The 19,903-nt window shown below is 57.2% G+C and overlaps 1 protein-coding gene across 1 annotated transcript in view; it reads left to right on the top strand.

Moving 5' to 3' along the window:
• Positions 1-19,903, top strand: part of KCNQ1 (potassium voltage-gated channel, KQT-like subfamily, member 1) — a gene marked incomplete at its 3' end in the record, with an annotated part of 294,997 nt that overhangs the window by 58,766 nt on the left and 216,328 nt on the right. The window contains exon 3 of the mRNA XM_008576353.1: positions 2,984-3,074. Coding sequence (XP_008574575.1) covers positions 2,984-3,074 — 91 coding nt within the window. The remainder of the gene's footprint in view (positions 1-2,983; positions 3,075-19,903) is intronic.

Consider the following 19,903-nt stretch of genomic DNA (forward strand, 5'->3'; position numbering starts at 1 on the left):
CTGCTCCTGCCCCCTTGCTGCCAGGGCTCGGGCCAGGGCGCTGGCTGGACTCCTGCATTCCTGCATGTTCCAGGGCACCTGGCTGCTGAGATATTGAAATGATGTCCCATAACCTGCCGGACGCCCCTCAGGCCTGGTGCTCCCGGTCATAGCTCCTAAGCACAAGTTGCTGCCAAGAGGAATAAGGACGGCATTGTCCCCGGGTACGGCCTACTCCCCCTCCCTGAAGGCCCCCCAGACACGCCCTCCTGGAAACTCGGGTGGGGCGGTATTCGGGGCAGATGTGGCCTCTTGGGGGGTCGGCGTCTCCTTTCCCACAGCCTGCCCTGCCTCCCACTCCCTGTAAGATTCTTCCTTTCCCTGGGCCTCAGTTTCCCAGCACTTGGGCAGTGGGGTCTGTGACTGCCTGACCTCGGATCCACGGGTTAGAGGGGTGGGGGGCATGGACACCCCAGGCCATGAGCTCCCCAAGGGCAGGGAGCCTGGCTCAGCATCTCTGAGGCCTCCACCTCTGCCCAGGACAGGAATAGATAACAAGGTAAGATAAAACTCATTTAATCTGGAGTAGATAAAAGTAAACTTTGTTCTGTGATTCTATCTGAGGCCAGCACAGCGTATTCAAATATTTGAAGAACTGTTTAGACTTCAGAACGTAGCAGAGCTAGAAAACAGCATTGCGTGTGGCTGTGGGTTAACACCACGCTCCCTGCCCTCGAGGGAAAACAGGCTTCCCCCTGGGGGGTGGCTGGGGGTATCCTTGGGCAGCCCCTGTCGGCCTCCCCTCTCCCCTCCACCCTGTTATCCATCTCAGCAGTGGTTCTGTCTGCATGGGGGTTTCCTGTGCACCTCTGTCCAGGTACTTGGGCGGACACCTGCCCCATGCACGCTCTGTGGGGGTGGCCCAGGGCTGCTGGAAGTGGCCGGCCCGTGTACCTGTGGGTCTTCTCCAGCCAGCCCCTTCCCTCCTTGGCAAGACTGTCAAGAGTCTCCTGAGGGCCGAGACCCCACCCCCTGGAGCTCACGTGTCCCCTGAGCTCAGCACAGGGTCGGATGCACGCCAGGACACCAAGGTGCACCCTGCTGCAGCGGACATGTCGCCTCTCGCAGCCCTTGCTCCGGTCTGTGGGCTCCTTTTTCCGCAGATCTGATGGCTCTGTTGGCTGCTCTCTGTTCCGTAGCTGGGGTGCTGCAAGCAGCAACAGCACCTGGTCAACTGTCACCCCGAGAACAAGAGGGTGGAGAAGCCGCAGTTGCTGCCTCGGCTCTCCCTCAGAGTGGCCTCGGGCACTGTTGGAGCCTCGGTTTCCCCACACCTGTGGCATCTATTTGATGACACGTTGTGGCAACAACATAGCCTGGCAGGGTCTTGTGGGGATTCGAGTTGCATCTGCAAAGCACTGGAGGGCAGTCGGTCAGTCCCCTGGGACCACTTGCCATTGCTGGGCAGAGCGGTTTGCTTTACTGTCCAGGCCTGTGGGTGGGTGGCTTTTGCCACATCTTTGCAGGAGGAGATGGCACTGAGAGCTCTGGAGCTTGTCCAAGGCTTCAGGGCAAGCTCATGGGCTTAGTCTTGAGTCCTTAGTCCCTGCTGAGACATGCCACCCTGCTGTCCTCTGTGGCCCTGTGAGGAAGTGGCTATGGGCTCTGATTTGTGTTGATGGGGAAACCGAGGCCTGGGATGTTGGGAGGGTGGGCTGGGCTGTCTGTGTTGGAGGGACAGGAGAGGGGTGGGTTCTGGGCAGGGCAGAGCCTGTGGGGGGCTGGTGGGGGGAGGCGAAGGGGCCCCCCAGCTGCTATGGGGTGGACATGCAGGGGGGATGGATTACAAGCTTCTGGGTCAGTAAGGTCTTGGGGAGGGGCAGGGCCAGGCCTGAGCTCCCGGATGCTGGACATAGGTCTGTGCCATGGGCCTGGGGTTTGTGCACATGGCTTCCTCTGTGTCTGTGTCTTCCATGACCCCTGGGACCATGGGGCTCCCTAGATATTCTGTCCTCAAGAACCCACCCTGAGGGTGCCTGGAGTCCCTAGAACCCCCACAGTGTTTCCCCCAGGGAGGAAGAGGGCGGGGGTCCCCTTGGCCTGGTGATATCCAGGGCCACAAGCTTGCCTGAGGGGCCCTGGAGGCTTTGCCTTATCTTTATGGTTCCTGGTGATCAGAGCAGGCAGCCTCTGTGTTCTCTCTGTGGACGGGGCACTTGGGGCAGCACCTGGAACACCGGCCCCTAGGTGGGGCTCCCTGCACCTTCCCTCTCCTGAGTTCTGTGTGCTGTGGCCTCCAGGCCTGGGGACAGTTAGCGAAACCACAGAGGAGCAGCCCACGCCCTGCCGGGAGCCACAGACTCTTGGCGACACCTGCAGGCCCGGGGCTCCCGCCTGGCAGGGTGGCTCCTGGGCTGAGACCACCAGCCCCTGCCCCGGGTCCTGAACTCCTGTCTGGAGGCCTGGACGGCTCTTTGGAAGCACCTTGTAAGGCAGCTTTATTGAGACGTGGCCGCACACCACAGTCCACTGTGTAAATGTGCATCTTGGTGGCACTCAGGACATTCAGGGCGTCATGCAGCCACCATCGCTAAGTCTGCAACGTTTAATCACTGAGGAAACCCTGTGCCATCGGCAGTCGCCCCCGCCTCGACCCCCACGACCCCTGCCTGCTTCCTGCTTCTGTGGATCTGGCTTGTGGACGTGATCACACAACAGGTGGCCCTCTGTGCCTGGTGTGTCCATGTGATGGTTCCAAGGGCCATCCACACTGGAGCACAGATCAGCGTTCGTTCCCTTCCGTGGCCAGGTGACACCTGTCCTGTGGACGGACGGGGCCTTTGTGTGTCCGCCCCTGCCGGCGGGCTTTGACAGCCCTTTAGGTTCTCACGCCGGGAGGGGCTGGGGTGTGGGGGCTCCTCCAGCCCTGGGCGCCGGGGTGGGGCTGTCGGGGGCAGCCGAGGCTGGCCGGCCGCGAGCTGACCGCCGTGCTCCTGTCTTGCAGCTTCCTCATCGTGCTGGTCTGCCTCATCTTCAGCGTGCTCTCCACCATCGAGCAGTACGTCACCCTGGCCACGGGGACCCTCTTCTGGATGGTACGTAGGCGCCTAAGGGCTGTGACCATGATGTCACAGCTGCCCTGGGGGCTCACGTCTCCCAGGGACTCGGCCCAGTGGGTGGGGCAGAGCTGCTCGTGGCTTCTCCCTGCACAGGACCCTGCCACCCTGCCCTGACACTGGGGGGCTGGGGCTAGAGGTGTGGCTACCTCCCTGGCCCCCACACTCACCAGGCCACTCAGGGTGTGTGTGCAACAGCCGGGGGAGCTGAGAAATGAGAGGAGCCTGGCTCTGGTGGTCTGGGAGGGCTTCCTGGAGGAGGGGACCAGGAAGAGAGGACAGGAGGATGTGGGTATGATGGAGCCGGTGTCGTGGCCAGTGGGGGCTGGCCCAAACCTGCATGCAGCAGTCCCAGGGTTTGGGTGGCTCCCGCCTGGGTTATGGCTGGTACATGGAGCCTGCAGGCGTCCTGGCCCTGTCCCCCCACCCCAGTCAACTGGATGGTCCTTTCCATTGCCTGAGGGGCTCTCAGCCCAGTATCACCTCTTGTAGGACTGTCCTGGCCACCCCACCATGTGAGCAGCACCTCCCGGCGTGCACAGCCCTCCCTGTGGCCGAGGTCGGGCTCTGAGTGCCGGGCATCTCCCTCCCGGTGGGTGAGGGCTGGGACAGCCTGCCCTTGTGCCCGTGTCCCAGCACTTGAGGAGGCAATTGGAGAGCGGGCGGAATTTCCCGCCGCCCGGCCCTGGCCTTCCTTGGCCTTTGCAGCCTGTCTGAGCCCCTCCCTCTGAGAGTGGGATGTGAGGACCCCTCTGCCCCCCAGACAGCTGTGAGCCGCTCAAGACAGGGCCGGGGCCGGGTCTCCAGATCCCATGCACCATTTATGCTGGGCCAGGCGCTGGGAGTGGGACGGGGCCGGCTCACGGTCTGATGGGAAACCCTGAAGTTGGTCTGGTTGTGAGGCTGCTGAGCAGTGGGGGTGCGGGACACCCACCATGTGGGGGGCACATGGGATCCCCAAGGAAGCTGCCTGAGTGCAGATGGCGGCGGGCATGCGGGGCCCGGCAGGACCGTGTCCCGCATCTTCCTGTTTCTGCGCATTTGTGTGTTTTTGTGTCTTATTGTGGAACGTTCCCTACATCTACAAAAGGGGAGAACCCGACCCAGCTTCCTGTGTCCCAGCCTCAGCAGGGCCGACGAGGGCTGCTGTCACGCTTATCGGTGTTGTGTCTTCCTGGCCAGCCCAGCCCCCGAGTCTGTTCGCGGTGACCCTGGGAGGGGGGGCCGTCTTACTTTAGGCAGTCAGCTTTATCTTTCCTTCATTGCTTCTGGGTTTGGAGTCGCAGGTGAGTGTCCCACTCTCGGGGGTCATAAGAATCCCCCCTGGGGTGTTCCAGCACGGCCTGGGCTGAGGCGTGTGCTCGCGCCGCTGACACCGGGTGCTGGGAATTTCCCAGCGAGCGGGATGGAGCGCGGGCTGTGGGCACCTGTCCCCGGCCTTCCAGTCACGCCAACGGCACTTGTTCCAAGGCCATCTTTTCTCCCCGGTTCGAGGCACCTGGAGGAAGACCTGCGTCGGGGTTTTCTGCTCTGTCCCCCGGGGCCACGCTGATTTAGTTCTCCAGCACCGGAGGCCGTGACATCGGGTGATTCCTGCCTGTGCACCCCCTTCTCGTTCAGGGCTTCCTTGCTCTTCTCAGGGGACTTCAGTCAGCTCGTCTAGCCCCACAAAGGCACCTGATGGCATCTGATGCGTTAATTTGGGGAGACTGATGTCTCAGGGTGTCCACGATCACGGTGTGTCTATCGGGAGGCTCCTATGGTTGGTCATGCAGGTTTTGGACAGTTCTCGTTATGTTTATTCCTAAGACTTTACCGAGGATAATCAGTTGTTGTTAGTTGCTGTCATAGACGGGGGCTTCTCTTGCAGGATGTTTTCTGGGGACCTGGGGTGTACGGAAGCCACTGACTTGTGCTTTTCGGCTGCGCGTGGCTGCGCGTTGTTCCTGCTCATGGCTCTTCTCCCCTCAGTTCCTCTGGGTTCCTGGGCGGGCGCCAGTCAGTAAACACACGGTGTGGAACTCGCTGGGGTCCTTCCTGCTCGTGGAGGTGCTGCTGTCGGTGGCCCTGACCTCCGATGGCTCATGTTCTGTCAGAGTGCCTGCTGGGAGGCAGGTCTGACAGTCTCATCGTGGCGCCATCGTCGTTGTCAGGTTGAGACTTACATCTCCCCTCCTGCTCAGAGCAGATTCCAGGAGCCTGGGGCACCCCCCAGCACCCATCCAGGGTCGTCCTGTCCTCCTCACCCACCCCAGAGCCAGCTCTCAGAGAGGCACCTGGCCAAGTCGCTGGCTGTGTCCTGTGGGAGGACGCCCTGACCCACCTGGCACCCGGGGAGGAGTGTCTGCCCACAGCGGGAGCGTTTGCTCTGCCAGCCCCCCACAGGCTGGGTCCATGTGGGTCCCTGGTCTAGGACTTGTCCCTGGAGGGCCTGGGACCAAGGAGCCTGAAAGTTCCCAGGTTGCGAGAGGCTGGCAGATGGAACATTCCCCCAGGAGCTCTCCGTGTGAGGCTGCGTGCGTCTGTGAACAGGCGTGCACATGTGTGTGCGCATGTGTGGGTGTTACACGTGGCCGTATTTGAGTGTGTACATGTGTACTGACCCTATGTGTATGCACGTGGTATCATGACCCGTGAACGTGCACTGTGCGTGTGCTTCCGTGCGTGGCTGTATACATGCATGCATTCCTGTATGTGTGTGTACCTGTGTGTGTGTACCTGTGTTCATGTGGCTGTGCGTGAGCCCGTGAGCTGCCTCTTCTGTTCCTCATGGGATGCTCAGCCCCTTGTCCCCAGGTGACTTGGGTAAGTTCCTCAGCTACTGGGGGTTCACTCGGGCTTTAAAGGGCTCCAAGAACGTGGAACTCCCGGAGTGGACGTGAGGCCCTCCCAGGTGCCCCCGCCTGGGCCCTGCATCTGCTGGGGCTGTCAGCACTGAGGGTCCCAAGCTCAGGTCCCGACTTCCCAGGTCCTCAGTGTGGGTCTCGGGCAGAGCCTTGTCCCCACCTCCTGGTGAGGCCTGGCCCACGCACCCTCACGGACTTGCCCTAAGCTCTTTGTGTGACCATTTGCAGCCCGGGAATCACCGTGGTGGTGGGCTCCCAGGGCACCTGCATTCAGAGTATGAACCAGGCACAGTGACAGAGAACAAACTAGGCTAGGCAGCGTGTCTTACGGGGAGATGAGCTCCCTGTCCCCAGATTTCATGGTGGGGTGCCGAGGTGCAGCCCGGGAGCCGGGGAGTGTGTGGCTGAGGGCTCCTTTCTCCCTCCTCTGTCCCCCCGCCCCAGTCCCGCATCTCTGGGGCCCTCGTACCACCTGGTGGCCATTCTCTGAACTGCGGCCACAGTTTGTACTGCAGCCACGAGGCTGCGCTCAGCATGGCCGGGCCCGGTCGCCGTCCTTCACCTCCCCGCGCACACTGGTTGGGGATGGCTGTGCCACCGAAGCAGCTCCCCTGCCTGGGGGCAGGGGTGCCCAGCCCTGAGCAGAGAGCCCTCTGCCCGCTGTGGTCCCAGTCTCAGAAGTGGCAGAGACCACGGCCACCTCCCTCTGCCCCGTTCCCCGACACCCGCCTCCCTGCCGCCCTCAGGGCCCTGTCCACACAGTAGCCGGCGGGGGTTTCTCAAAGTCTGATCATTCCAGAAGCTCCCTGTGGCATTTGAGATAAACTCCACCATCTCTCACGGCCACACATGCTGGCGCCCGCCACCCCGTGCCCCGCTCACTCATTCCGGGCGTGTTTACGCTCCCAGCTGCCCCGGGCCTTTGCATGTACTCTGCCCTTGGCCTGGCTGTTGCTCTGGCGTGTCACAGGACTGCCTCCCTGGTGGGTTTCAGGCCTGGGCTTGGCCATCGTCCCTTCAGTGCCCTCTCGACCTGCCCGTCCCTCCCCCTCGGCAGTCTGGGTGCGATGGGGACTCTGCAAGTGGGCTTGAGAGCTTTCTGTCTCCCTTGCTGGGTTCCACAGTCCTGGGGGGCAGGAGCCCTTTGGCCAGCTTGGCACTCTAGGCTTGGGACCCCCCCCCCCCTTTCAAGCCCATGAGCTGCCCTACAGGGACACTCAAGTTGCTGTGTGGTCCCGAGCCTCAGTTTCCTCACCTGTAAAATGGTGGGGGTGAGAGACAGCCTGAGACCTTCCCTTCCCAATCGGCCTTGCCAGATTTCCAAGCCGTTCCCCAGCTCCTTGTGGAGGCTGATCCGTCAAGGCAGGTCAGAGCTGGCTGTGCCCACCTGATATGCAAGAGACATGGCCACAGGGGGACGTTAGGGTACAGCGGGGAGTGAGGCAGTCACCGGTCCAGCCTCAAGGGCAGATGGGCAGGTTCATCCGAGGTACGGCCAGGAAGGGGTGTGTGGGACCCTGAGAGGGGACTGTGGTGGAGGGGTGTGACCGCAGGGCTTCCTGGGGAAGGACGTGACAGTGGGTTCCAGAGACCTCAGTCCTCGAAGGTTGAGGACAGGTGTTGGCCCAGGTGGAGGGAGAGGTGTGTGGGTGCGGGTGGGAGAGGGTGGGCTTTTAGAAGGGGACAGAGGTGTTTGCAGACCCCGGAGCTGGTGGGGACGTGGCCAGCCTCTGCCGCAGGGACACCAGGGGGCGCTCTTGTCACGTGCAATTCGGGTGCTGCTGGCTCTGGCCCAGGAGTGCTGAGCGCCAGGAGCCCAAACCACAGGCTTGGGGATACCAGAGGGGCTGGGCGTGGGCTCCGCGCGCGGGATTCTGAGAGCACGATGTTTAAAGAGTGGAAAAAAAAGTCTTTCAATGCTGTGTTTCCCCAGAGAGCCCGTATTTTTTCCTCTCTTGCATACCCCAGCTTTTCTGGTGCCAGAAAGCTGTTATCTCAGCTCGGTCTAAGGAAACCCCAGGGCGGCCTCGGAGGGATTAAGCATTCTGCTGAACCAGGGATATTTGGTGGGCCTGAAAAAGCCATTTTGGGAGGAATCTCATCTCACCGGGGGTCCAGCCAGGACTGTGAAGGGGCGCATTTGAGATGTGCTGGGCACTGAGGCTTGTTTGTGGCTGCCCGGGGAGGGGGGCCACTTCTTGGGGTGCACAGACGGCTGCGACCTGGTTCTGAGCTCAGAGGAGGCTGCGTGTGTGCGTGTGCGCACGTGTCCCTGCAGTCTGCTCGTGAGTATCACCGCGTGCCCGCGTGTCCACGTGTGCCCGCGTGTCCCTGTGCGCGCTCGCCCCTGAGTGAGTCCCCGGCTGGGTGGATCTTCTGTTTCCCTCCGAGGCCTGCTGCTGGCAGAAACCACCCCTCCCCTGCTCTCTGCAGTAAGAGACCCCGGCCTGGCCCAGGTGAGGGGCTGGTTTTTGTCTCCAAAATCACAGCTTTTTTTCTATTTAAAATCCCACACAAAGAGAGAGGCCCTCAAAAGCACAACACAAACACGGCGTGTTTCGTGCCTTCTGGTGGGGAACATACCAGGGAATTGTCCTTCGATGCCTGTGGTTAAGAAACCCGTGAGCGGCGGCCCCGGAGGCCTGGGGGATGAGGTCATCTCTCGCGGCTTCCTCCCCTCCTGCCGAGGCTCCCTCGGCCCCGCCGGTGACCCCCCCTCCCGCCAGCTGGATCCTCCACTGCCTGGGCTTCTGTTCCCCCTTCCACACAGGGCGAGGCCCTTCGTTCTCTGGGCCTCAGTTTCCCAATAGCAAAATGAGACCCCTTGGGGACTCCACGGGCCCCCCCAGCAGCCTGGGTGCGTCCCCCTTGTTTCTGTAACACAGGCTCTGCCCTTGGCCCCCAGGCCCCCGTCCACACTCAGCACGGCCCCTGCAGACCCGTGTGTTTCCAGCATCTGCCGTCCACACCCTTTAATGCTGGGAACAGTATTTGTGGTGGTGGCAGCGCCAGCGGCTGCCATTTGCCAAAAGCCTGTGTGCACACGTTCTGCTCCTTTCCCTGAAGAGTCTTGTTTGCAGCTGAGGGAAGGAGACTTGCAGAGGTTAAGTCACTTCTGCCGAAGGTCAGGGGACCAGTGAGTGGTCCGGGTTTTTCATTAACAAACCCCAAGGTCTGATTCCCTCCACTGCTGCTGCCTGCTCGGGGAGCTCCTGTGCATCTGACAAAGCCCCGTGCCAGACGGTGGCTTGGGGGACACCTTCCTGCTCCCTCCTCTAGTTCCTCGGTACTCTGGGAAGACGACATCTCCCCATGGCAGGACCGTGAGCTTGTTCGTCTCCTCCAGGCCCACGGGGGCCTCCAGGAGAGACTGGTTCCCGCGTCTGAGCCTTTTCTGATGTGCTGCTCCGGAGTACAGTCCTACCAGCACCTCCCTGGTTGTTTTTTCTCCTACATTTGTTTAGCCAGAAAATATTTATTAAGCACCTACTGTGTGCCAGACTCTGTACAAATAAGGTGTGGGCTCACGGAGGGAGAACACCCTCCATGCTTCAGATTTGCACCCCCAGGACCCTCAACCCAGGGCCCCTGTATGTGGGGGCTGGTGCCTGAGTCGTGGTCTGATCTGGGCTTGGATGACTGACAGGCGTGGAGCTGCAACTCTGTGCACGGCCCCAGCAGCTCATGGGGCCTGCTCGGGGTGGAGGGACATAAAGCTCCAGCTGGCGGTGGTGAAGGTGGATGTGGTGGTTCAGGGCTGAGGCTGGGGTAGGTGGAGAAGGGGCTGGACCGGAGTGTCTGTCTGGGGGCGCTCTGGGTGTGACTCTCGAGAACAAAGTCTCAGAAGCCACCAGGTGGGATTAGAAACCACCACCCCACAGGGTACAGAAGGAGTGACTCAGCTGACCCTCTGGAGACTTGTGTGGTCTGTAAGGACCACCAAGGACAGGAGTCAAAGCTGTTGAGGTCCCTGACCCTGGCCCGCCATGTCTGGTCCTGGGCAGCCCCGTGCCCCGCCTGCTCACTGGGTTTTCAGACCTTTGCACGAGTCTCTCTCCCTTCAGTGCTGGCCAGAGAAGTTCCTAAAAGTGTCCCTGTCCATCATTCTGTGTGTGAGAGGGCGAGGTGGCCAGTGCTCTCTGCGGACCCTGGTCAGGCCCCTGCCTCCACACTTCTATCTAAACTTCCCCTTTCCGAGGTGGCTGCGATGGGCATGGGGTCGACCTTCCCTTTGGGGCTATTTTGGACAAGACCACAGAGTGCTGCCATTCCCTAGAGGCCGTCTGCGCCCACCGTGGGCAGCGGCGGACAACCAGGGGACTCCTCCTGTGTGCCTCCAGGCTCCCCCTTGCAGCGCGTGCTCTGCAGGATGAGGGGGGCCACACGCCCGGCCACGTGGGTAAGAGCGTGGCTGGAGCTTAGCACAGGCCGGTCCTGCTCCCTGCCCAGCGAGTGGAACCAGCGCAGATCCTCAGACTCGAGGCTGTGCAGGAGGGAGTCCCTCACCTGGGCCTGTGGCTCGTGGGCCTGGATGGGGTTCTAGAAATTTCCTGCCATGCTGAGTGGCCGGGAGACTCCTAGCTCACCAGCCTTCCTCTCCACGGAGGTAGAAGTTACCGTCCTCATGGGCTGTGGCTCATAAAGGACTTTCTCATCCACCACCGATCAGACCCATGAATTCCAGGAAGAGGGAGGCCGGGTGGGGGCTCGGAGCTCTTTCTGTTTTGTTTGTAGAAAGAACACTCTGGTGTCTCCACGGCCCTTTGGGTGGACAGTCTCTCTCTTTTTAGGTTTTTAAAATTTGGGGTGACTCTCACATGTACAGGGTAGTCGGTGGGACACGCAGCTCCCAGACACCCTTTGCCAGGTCAACCAGTTGTTTCTTTGCGCCCCGTTCACGTCTCTGTTTCCTCCTGCTCTCCGTGAATGTGCCCACATGGGTTTTTTGTTGGAGACAGTGTGTCCCTTTATCCCTAAAAAGCCAGCGTGTCTCTCCTCAACGAGGGGCTTCTCCTGTGAGACCCTGATGGGACACTTCTGTCTGACCCACAGTCTGCCTCAGGTTTCGTCACTTGTGTAGCTGGTTTTTGTCCCATGTCTTACTGCATGTTGTAGTCACATGGTTCTGGCCTGCTTGGCCTGGGGACAGTCCCCTGGCTCCGAGTGCTGGCCAGCTCGCAGGCCCCTCCGTGGGGCCCAGGGCGGCCGGGGCTGGGGCCCAGGGTGGAGGCAGCGAGCGGGCCGGGCCGTCTCCACCGCCTGGGATGTTGTTTACGCCGCAACCGGTCCCCTGTCCCCGATTGGGGTTTACAGGGTTTGGATTGGCCGCGTTCCTGCCCCGAGGCAGCTGCTCGGGAGGACGACAGCTGACATTCCTTTATGCCGGGTCTGTGTGCTGCGGAGAGCCGTGAAAACGGGAATCCATGGCTGCCACCGGAACATTCCCGAGTACACCGGGGCCTTGTGTGTGGAGGGGTCCTAGGCGGATCCTCTCTGCAACAAAGACTCCCTCTGTGAAGCCGACACCCGGCCCCCGTTATCTGTTGCGGGCCGGGATTGTCACATATATCAAGTTTGTTCAGAACAAGATGGGGGGCGGGGGTGGTGAGGGGCCTGGGGCAGGAGGTAGAGGAAACTGCACAAGATTTTTAAAACCTTCCCGAAAAACACGTAACCCGATCCTGTCCAAGTGGTTTGTGAGAACTGCCGGGGGTGTCTGTCCCCCGGGCAGGCTGTGCTGATGGAAGACAGCAGCCCCCACCTGGATCGGAGGGGCCTGGGGAGGGGCGGGGGACGCTCTGCAGGGTCGGGCAGGGGCAGGAGGGGGTCGTGGGCCACTGTGGGTGTCTGGGCTGCAGGCTGTCTCGCTGCTCCCTGTCTAGCACCCCCTCCCAGTCTCCCCTAGGTGCCACCTGGGCCCTTAAGAGCTTCACCTGCACCCCCTGAAGGAAGGGGAGGTGCCCTGGCTTATTCCTGTTGTCGGTTCTCTCAAGCCCCAGGAGACACTGTAATGGCCAGGTCCAGGCTCAGCTCGCAGGCCCTGGGACCCCGGGCTCCCTGGCCCCTGGCTCTGTTGAGCCACCAGAGTCTGGGGCTGTAACAGCTTGTTTTCATTGCCTTTCCTGCTTTCAAGCTATTAAAATGTATGATTTTTTTGAATATGGAGTAGAGGGGGGAACAGTCTTCTTCTCTGGGTACATGGCGGGACCTGCGGCGTCCTTGCAGGAGCCCTGGTGAGAGGCCCTGGGCTGTAGCAGGGCCTCCCATGTCCCCATGCTCGACACATTCTGGGTGTGCTGACCCTGTGCTGACACCAGCACCGTGTCCAGTCCTGGGAGCTGAGGAGGTGGGTGGAGGCCTTGCCGCGCCTGGCCTCTGTGGGCCACAGTGAGGGCCTCCCAGACCCACCTTCCTGGAAGCTGGCCCACCAAGTCCCCAGGCCCCTGGAGGGAGGCGGGTGGGTGGACCTTCCTGCTGGTCAAGGGCGTGGGAAAGGGGGGCTGGGACAGTCCCGTCTCCCTCAGGGGCTGGAGGAAACCAGGCAGCTGAGCCCACCTGGCGCCTGCTCAGCAGCCTGCCAAGCCCCTCCTGACACATGGTGTGCCTGTGTGGCGTGCCTGGGCTCCAGGTCAGCCCCGACGCCCTGTCTGTTTCTTTCTCCTTTTCAGAAATTGAGATGATTTGACTCTAGGTTGGTGACAGGGACAGCGCTGCCCCAGTTCAGGTGTAGGCACAGTTGGGGCTGAGTCTAGAGGTGCCCACTGGCTCTGCTTGGAATGGGGGTACCATGGGGCTCCCCCGTTGTCAGGAAGGGCCTTCCTAGGACAGGGGTGTCCTGCCCTTCTGGAAGGTGCCAGCTGTACAGGGACTGGGGGACGGGCCATCTTCATAGGTGCCCCGGCTGTGCAGAGGAGGGTCCCCATGTGTTTTGTTCTCCGGGGAGATGTGTCCCTGTGAAGGGTGGCCTTGGCTTCTTGGCTCTCCTGGGCTGGTTCTTAAGTTTTCTCTCCACCTTCCCCATCCTGTCTTCCCTGAGGCCCGGGACAAAAGTCAGACCTTGGTGGGGGGTGTCCGCTGTGGGGCCCCCGGGCCTCTCCATTCGAGGTTTAGTGGGATTAGAATGTGCCGGCTGGCTGTGGGGACAGGTGTTTCCTTTATGCTCTGCCTGAGGGCTGGAGAGAACCTCGTCAGTAAGTGCCACATTCAGCGGGGGTCTCTGGTTCAGGGTAGCTGTGGGGGGGGGGGGTTTGTCGGGTCCTTGTTTTTACGTCTGACCCCAGCCAGCTGGAGTGCCTTGTTTTATGCACAGGGTGACAGCTGACATAACACGATGGGATGGGTCTGCCCAGGCCGGGCAGGCTCGGGTGCAACCCTAGGCTGGCACTACACATGGGTCCAGGCTCCGGGGCTGCGGGGGATGTCGTCGGGGATAATAGGATGAGCCAGTGGGGCTTCATGCTGTGGGGCACAGCACATTGGGGTCTGCCTGCTGTTCATCCAGACAAGCGGCTGCCTGAGCGGCTCCTCGTGGGGCAGGGGTCTGGGGAGGGGGGTGGGCAGGTGCCAGAGCAATCCCCCCAGGGCACAGCATTCAGCTGAGTTCTAAGCACGTTCTTGGCCTCCCAGGGTCACACAGAACGAAAACCAGAGGCCCCGGCTGTGCACCATTGAAGCGTGTCATTGTGTGACTTCGCAGGTGGGAGGAAGGGGGCTTATTGCAGCCTCCCGGGGTCAAGGGGCCGCTGCCCATGCACGTAGGTCCCCCAGCCCTCTGCTTCACTGAGCTGCTCTCAGAGCCCAGTGCCTGCTGCTCCTCTCATTAGATGTTCTGTCTCCCACTTGTAAAACCATGTGATGGCCAGGGACGCCGGGTGGGGCTCCTGGAGCTGGGGGCTACCAGCAGCCTCCTCAATGGCTGGGCAGGAGATGCTCTTGACCCCAAGGCCAGCCCAGCGTTCCTGAAGCATGGCCCATCAGCTCCAGCCTGGCTTGCGAGGCACAGACTTGACCTTCCAGTGGCTTTAGGATCATGCAGTTGGGGACACTGCTCTCCTCCCCAAACATGCAGGTCTCCGCTGCAAGGGACGGTCAGGCTGGGCTCCTGGCCACTTGGGAAGTCACATTCTGGGCCTCTGACCATCACAGCTTTGTTTTCCCTTGGGTGGTGGCTGTGAGGCAGAGACCCCCCCAGCCTGGAACCTTGCCATAGGGTGTCACATCTGGATTTTCAGGTGGACCCATCACCATTGGACTGAGAAAAGTACTTTGTGCTGAAAAACAAGTTGGCATGGCTTGAGTCAGGGGTGCTGTTTTCCAGACTTGGCCAATACTCCCTGATCCAGCCAGACACATAATTGAGAGGAGGGCAGGCAGAGGCACGCACAGGCACACAGCACACCTGTGTGGACAGGCACATAGGTACACACAGACACGTGTGTATATACATGGACACACAGACACACATGAGTGGACACACAGAGTCACAGGTATGGATACACAGGTATAGACACACGTGTGGACACAGACGCATGTGGATATACACAGGCACACATGTGGACACGAACACGTGTGGACACAGACGCATGTGGATATACACAGGCACACATGTGGACACGAACACGTGTGGACACACTTGTGGACGCACACAGGCACAAACGCGTGTGGACGCACACAGGCACGCACACCGACACACGTGTGGACACACTTGTGGACGCACACAGGCACGCACACCGACACACGTGTGGACATTCACAGGCAGCCGTGTGGGCACGCTCACGTGCGTGTGCACGATGGTTTCGTACACGTGTCTGCATGCACACGTGCTTACAAGCACGATCAGCCCTGGAGCCCAGCCGGCAGGGAGTGAGACCCCCTTGGGGCTGCGTTCCATTTTCACATTTAATCCAGAAACTGTCAGCACGGGAAGCTTGGACGGGAACAAAATGTCAAGCGTGTGCAGGGCGGCGCAGGCCAGCGCTTTTCCTGGCGGGCGACGATCTGGTCAGTTCCGAGCGCCATGTGCTGAGAATAATTTGCGGTTCAGAGCAGGGTTTGGTGGGGAGCTGGGGGAGGGGCGGCGTCTTCGTGTCAGTGAAATCGCTTCGCTGGGCCTGTGTCTCTTTCTCCCTGACCGTGCTTCGGGGTGGCTGGGGGACAGTTGCTGCTGTCCTTGGGGCCGTGGCCGAGCTGGGGTCCGGTTGTTATTCAGCTCTCAGTGTTGCCAACCCAGCAAGGTCCCTGCACCCAGCAGTTGCTACAAAAGTCTGGGATTAAGGACAAAACCACGGCGACCTTGCTGTTTTCAGGGTGCCCGTGAGCAGGGCTTGGTCCCACTGTTAGGATCCTCCGAACTGTCACAAAAGAATCTCCTTTTGTTCGAGGTCTCTTTCTTCATCTCTCAAGGTGATTTTTTTTTTTTTTTTAATGAGGACATCTGTTAGATCACTTAAGAGTTCTGGGACCTTGGGAAAATGCTCTCTCATCCCAGGAGTTTGTAAGAATTTATAGTTTCTCCCAGTGTTCAGAGAGCCCCAGTCACAGACACTGGGGCCCTGGGTCCTGTGGCTGGTTCCCGCATGAGGGAATTTGGGGGTGGCCCTGGAGGCCTCTGTACCTCTCTGGTGAAGGTTGGCAGTGGACGGGCAGGCGTGAGGACTTCTAGCGTGGGGTAGGCCTGGGAGGCTGTGGGCTGTGCCGGGCGTGGCTGTCCGTGACCTTGGAGCCAGGGAGGGCAGCAGGACTCGTGGGCCTTGCCAGAGAGACGTGGGGAGGCAGGGGGAGTCCAGACCCCTGAGTCTGCCCGGTGGGTCCATGCACATTACCGACTCTCTCTGGACCTCAGTGTCCTGGTGTGTCAAATGCAGGTGATGTCAGGGACTCCAGCGGGGAGAGGGTGGGCCATAAAGTATCCAAGTTCTCAGTCCAGAGGTAGTGGTCACAAGGGCCAAAGGGTACTGGTGGACAGTGGCCTTGTCCTTCCGGCGGGGTGGGGTGGGGTGGGGTGGGGAAGGTGACGGGAAGTGTGTGGGAACGGCCTGGACGCCCACCCAGGGAGGGCTGGTTGGATGGGAGGGACCTGGGTTAGGGATCACTGTAGCCTCAGGGTTATTTATTCTGCTTACTTGAAAACTCATCTTTACTGAGGGATAATGGGTGTATGATAGACCGCCATATTAAAGTACACGGTTGTATAAATCTTGACATTTTAGTCTGTCGCTTACAATAAGATACACAGAACTGGGCAATTTATCGGAAGATGAAATTTACTGCTTACAGTTTCTGAGGCTGGGAAGTCCAAAGACCAGGGTATGCACCTGGTGAGGGTCGTGGTGGTGGTGACAGTGACCTAGGGGGTCTCACATGGCAGAAAATGACGGAGCGGAGAGAGACTAACTTCTCATGTCATCTCTGACATTTTAGTCTGTCGCTTACAATAAGATACACAGAACTGGGTAATTTATCGGAAGATGAAATTTACTGCTTACAGTTTCTGAGGCTGGGAAGTCCAAAGACCAGGGTATGCACCTGGTGAGGGTCGTGGTGGTGGTGACAGTGACCTAGGGGGTCTCACATGGCAGAAAATGACGGAGCGGAGAGAGACTAACTTCTCATGTCATCTCCTTTTAAAGCCCTCAGAACCTCGCCCCTGACCACCACTGTTAATCCATTCACTACTGCAGGGTCCTACAATCCAGTCACCTCTTCAAGGCCCCACCTTTCAATCACCGAAATAGGATTTCCCACCCTCTTAACAGTCTCTGGCCACCATTTCTAATCCATTCGCTATCTCATGGTCCTACAATCCAATCACCTCTTCAAGGCCCCACCTTTCAATCACCGAAATAGGATTTCCCACCCTCTTAACAGTCACCGTGGGGACCAAGTTCCTAATACATAAAACTTGGGGGACACGATTCAAGCTTTGATGAATCTGGGGGGACATCCATCCGCTACCATTGACATGTGTATTCACCACAAAATCATCAGCACGGTCAGGAGAGCAACCACCCCATCGCCCCCAAGAGTGTCCTTGCGCCCCTGCTCCCTGCTCAGGAGGTGACGACCGATCTGTCCTCTCGCAGTGTAGATCCGTTCACGTTTGCTAGAGTCTTCTGTGAATGGAACTGGGCACCACATGCTCCTTTGTCTGGACCCTTCGCTCGGCACCATCACTCTGCATCAGGTCCTCTGAGGTTGTTGCACGTAGCGATCACTTGTTCTTTTTTGTTGCTGAGTGTTGCGCCGTGTGGCTGTGTCGCGGCTTGTTTATCCGTTCACGAGCTGATGGACCACATTTGTGCACAGGCCTTTGTAAGGACTTTTATCTCCTTTCTTGTGGATAAATACGTAGGAACAGAATGGCCGGATAATATGATCGGTGTGTGTTTATCTATTTAAGAGATTGACACGCTGTGTCCCAGAGTGGCCGCGCCATCTGACCTGCGCCCGAGCAAGCCTAAGAGCTCAGCACCACCACGTCCTCCCCAGCACTTGGCGTGCTCAGTCCTTCTAGTGTAGCCAGTAGAACAGGTGGGCGTGGTGTCTCACTGTGGTTTTAATTTTGTTTCTTAATGATGAATAATGTTGAGCATCTTTTCAAATGTTTAATTGACATCCATATAACATCTTGGGTGAAGTGGGTTTTTTTGTGTTTCTTTTTCCCCTAATCTCTCACCTATTTTAAAATCACATTGTCTTCTTATTGAATTGTAAATGTTCTAATGTTCTTTGTCTATTCTGGTCGCATGAATATGTGTTTTATAAATACTTCATCCCACTCTGTGGCTTTCTTTCTCATTATTTAGCAGTATCTTTTAAAGAACAGAAGTTTTCAATTTTATGAAATCAAACGTATTGCCTTTGCAAACACTTTTCTTGCCTTTTATGTCGTATTTAAGAGATCTTTACCAGAAACATGATCACTAAGATTTTCTTCTCGTAGCGTAATAGTTTTAGTGCTTACATTTAGGTCTGTGATGCATTTTGAGTTAATATGTCACTTAAAGTATGGGTTGAGGTTCCTATTTTCTCATGTGGGTGTCTAATCATTCCAGTGACTTTTGTTGGAAAGAGTACGCTTTACCCACTGAATCGCCTTGACACCTTTTCAAAAATTCAATTTGCTGTGAAAGTGTGGGTCTCTTTCTGTGCTTTCTTTGACCTGTTAGTGAGTCTTTTTTGCCAATACCACACTGCCTTGGTTACTGTAGCTTTATAGTAAGGCCTGAAATGTTAAGACAATTCATCCAGCTTTGTTTCCCCTTTTCAAGTCGTTCTGGTTATTCTTGGTCCTTTGAATTTCCATATCAAGTTTAGAAGCTGCTTGCCAATTTTTACCAAACAATCTGGTGGAGTTTTGTTAGGGGTTGCATTGAACCTAAAGATCAGCTTGGGGAGAATTGACGTCTTAGCCCTGTTGAATCTTCTGATCTGTGAGCATCATATGTCTCTCCATTCATCTAGATCTTCAGTTTCTGCCAGATGTTTCATAGTTTTTGGTGTATAGGCCTTGCACCTCTTTTGTCAGATACCTAAGGATTTCATATTCTATTGTCAATGGTATCTCTTTGTTAATTTTAATTTCTGGTTTAGAACAGCAGTTCATTCTGGCAAATTCGTCTTGTATCCTGCAACCTTATCAGTTCTAGTCGTTTTTTGTGCATTCCATGGACGATCATGTTGTCTGCAAATGAAGACAATCTTACTCTTCTTTGCTGATGTGGATGCCTGTTTATTTCTTTTTCTTGCCTGATTGCACTGGCTGACACATCCCGTACAGTGTGTCATAGAAGTCGGAAGAGTGGGCTTTCCTTGCTTTGCTCCAAACTTAGGAGAAATATGTTGTCTTTCCCTGTCAAGTGTGATGTCAGCGGCAGGTTTCTGTAGGTGTCCTTTATTAGACCGGAGAGCTTTTAACATGAGTGGATGTTGAATTTGGTCAAATGCTTTTTTGATACATCTTTCGATAGGATCATGTGGTTTTTCCTTCTTTAGTCTCTTAATATGATGAATTATATGGATCGATTTTTCAAATGTTAAACTTTGTATTCCTGAGTGAACCCCACTTGGTCATGTAGTATTTTTCTTTTTGTATATTGTTGGACTTGGTTTGCTAAAATTTTGCTGAGAACTTGTGTGTCTCAGTTCACAAGGGATATTGTCTGTAGATGTCTTGTAAGGTTTTTGGTATTGGTATTGGGGCAATGCCAATTGGGGACACTGCACATGTGCACACACACATGCATGAACACATGAGCACAGTGCAAAGTAACTGTGATGCAATCAGAAGACTTTGCCTGGAAGGGGGTCATTGTACCCAGTGGCAGGGTGACGGGGAAGTGTTCTCTCTTCCTCTCGGGGGAGGAGTTTGTGTAGACCTGGTTACTTCTTCCCTGTGTGTTTGGTGGACTTCATCAACAAAGCTGTCTAGGCCTGGACTTCTCTTTATGAGAAGGCTGGTAACTAGATTTTAAACTTACTATGGCAGGGTGAGGGGGAAGTGTTCTCTCTTCCTCTCGGGGGAGGAGTTTGTGTAGACCTGGTTACTTCTTCCCTGTGTGTTTGGTGGACTTCATCAATAAAGCTGTCTAGGCCTGGACTTCTCTTTATGAGAAGGCTGGTAACTAGATTTTAAACTTACTTAATAGATATATCCAGGTTATCTATTCTTGAATGAGCTTTGATATATTGTGTGTTTGAAAGAATTTGTTCATTTCACCTGGGTGTTAAATTTATTGGCATAAAGTTGTTCATAATATTCCATCATCATCTTTTAAACATCTGTAGAATTTTTAGTGATATTAGTAATTTGTGCCCCTCTCTTTTTGATGATCAGTCTTACTAGAGTTTTAGCAATTTTATTGATCTCAAAGAAATAGCTTTTGGTTTCATTGAATTTTCTTTTTGGCTAATTGGTTGATTTCTTTTTTTTTTTTTTTTCCTTTTTGTCTTTTTTACTGACCA

The sequence above is a fragment of the Galeopterus variegatus genome, unplaced genomic scaffold (genome assembly GCF_000696425.1).
Source record: "Galeopterus variegatus unplaced genomic scaffold, G_variegatus-3.0.2 Scaffold1336, whole genome shotgun sequence".
Classification (NCBI taxonomy): domain Eukaryota; kingdom Metazoa; phylum Chordata; class Mammalia; order Dermoptera; family Cynocephalidae; genus Galeopterus; species Galeopterus variegatus.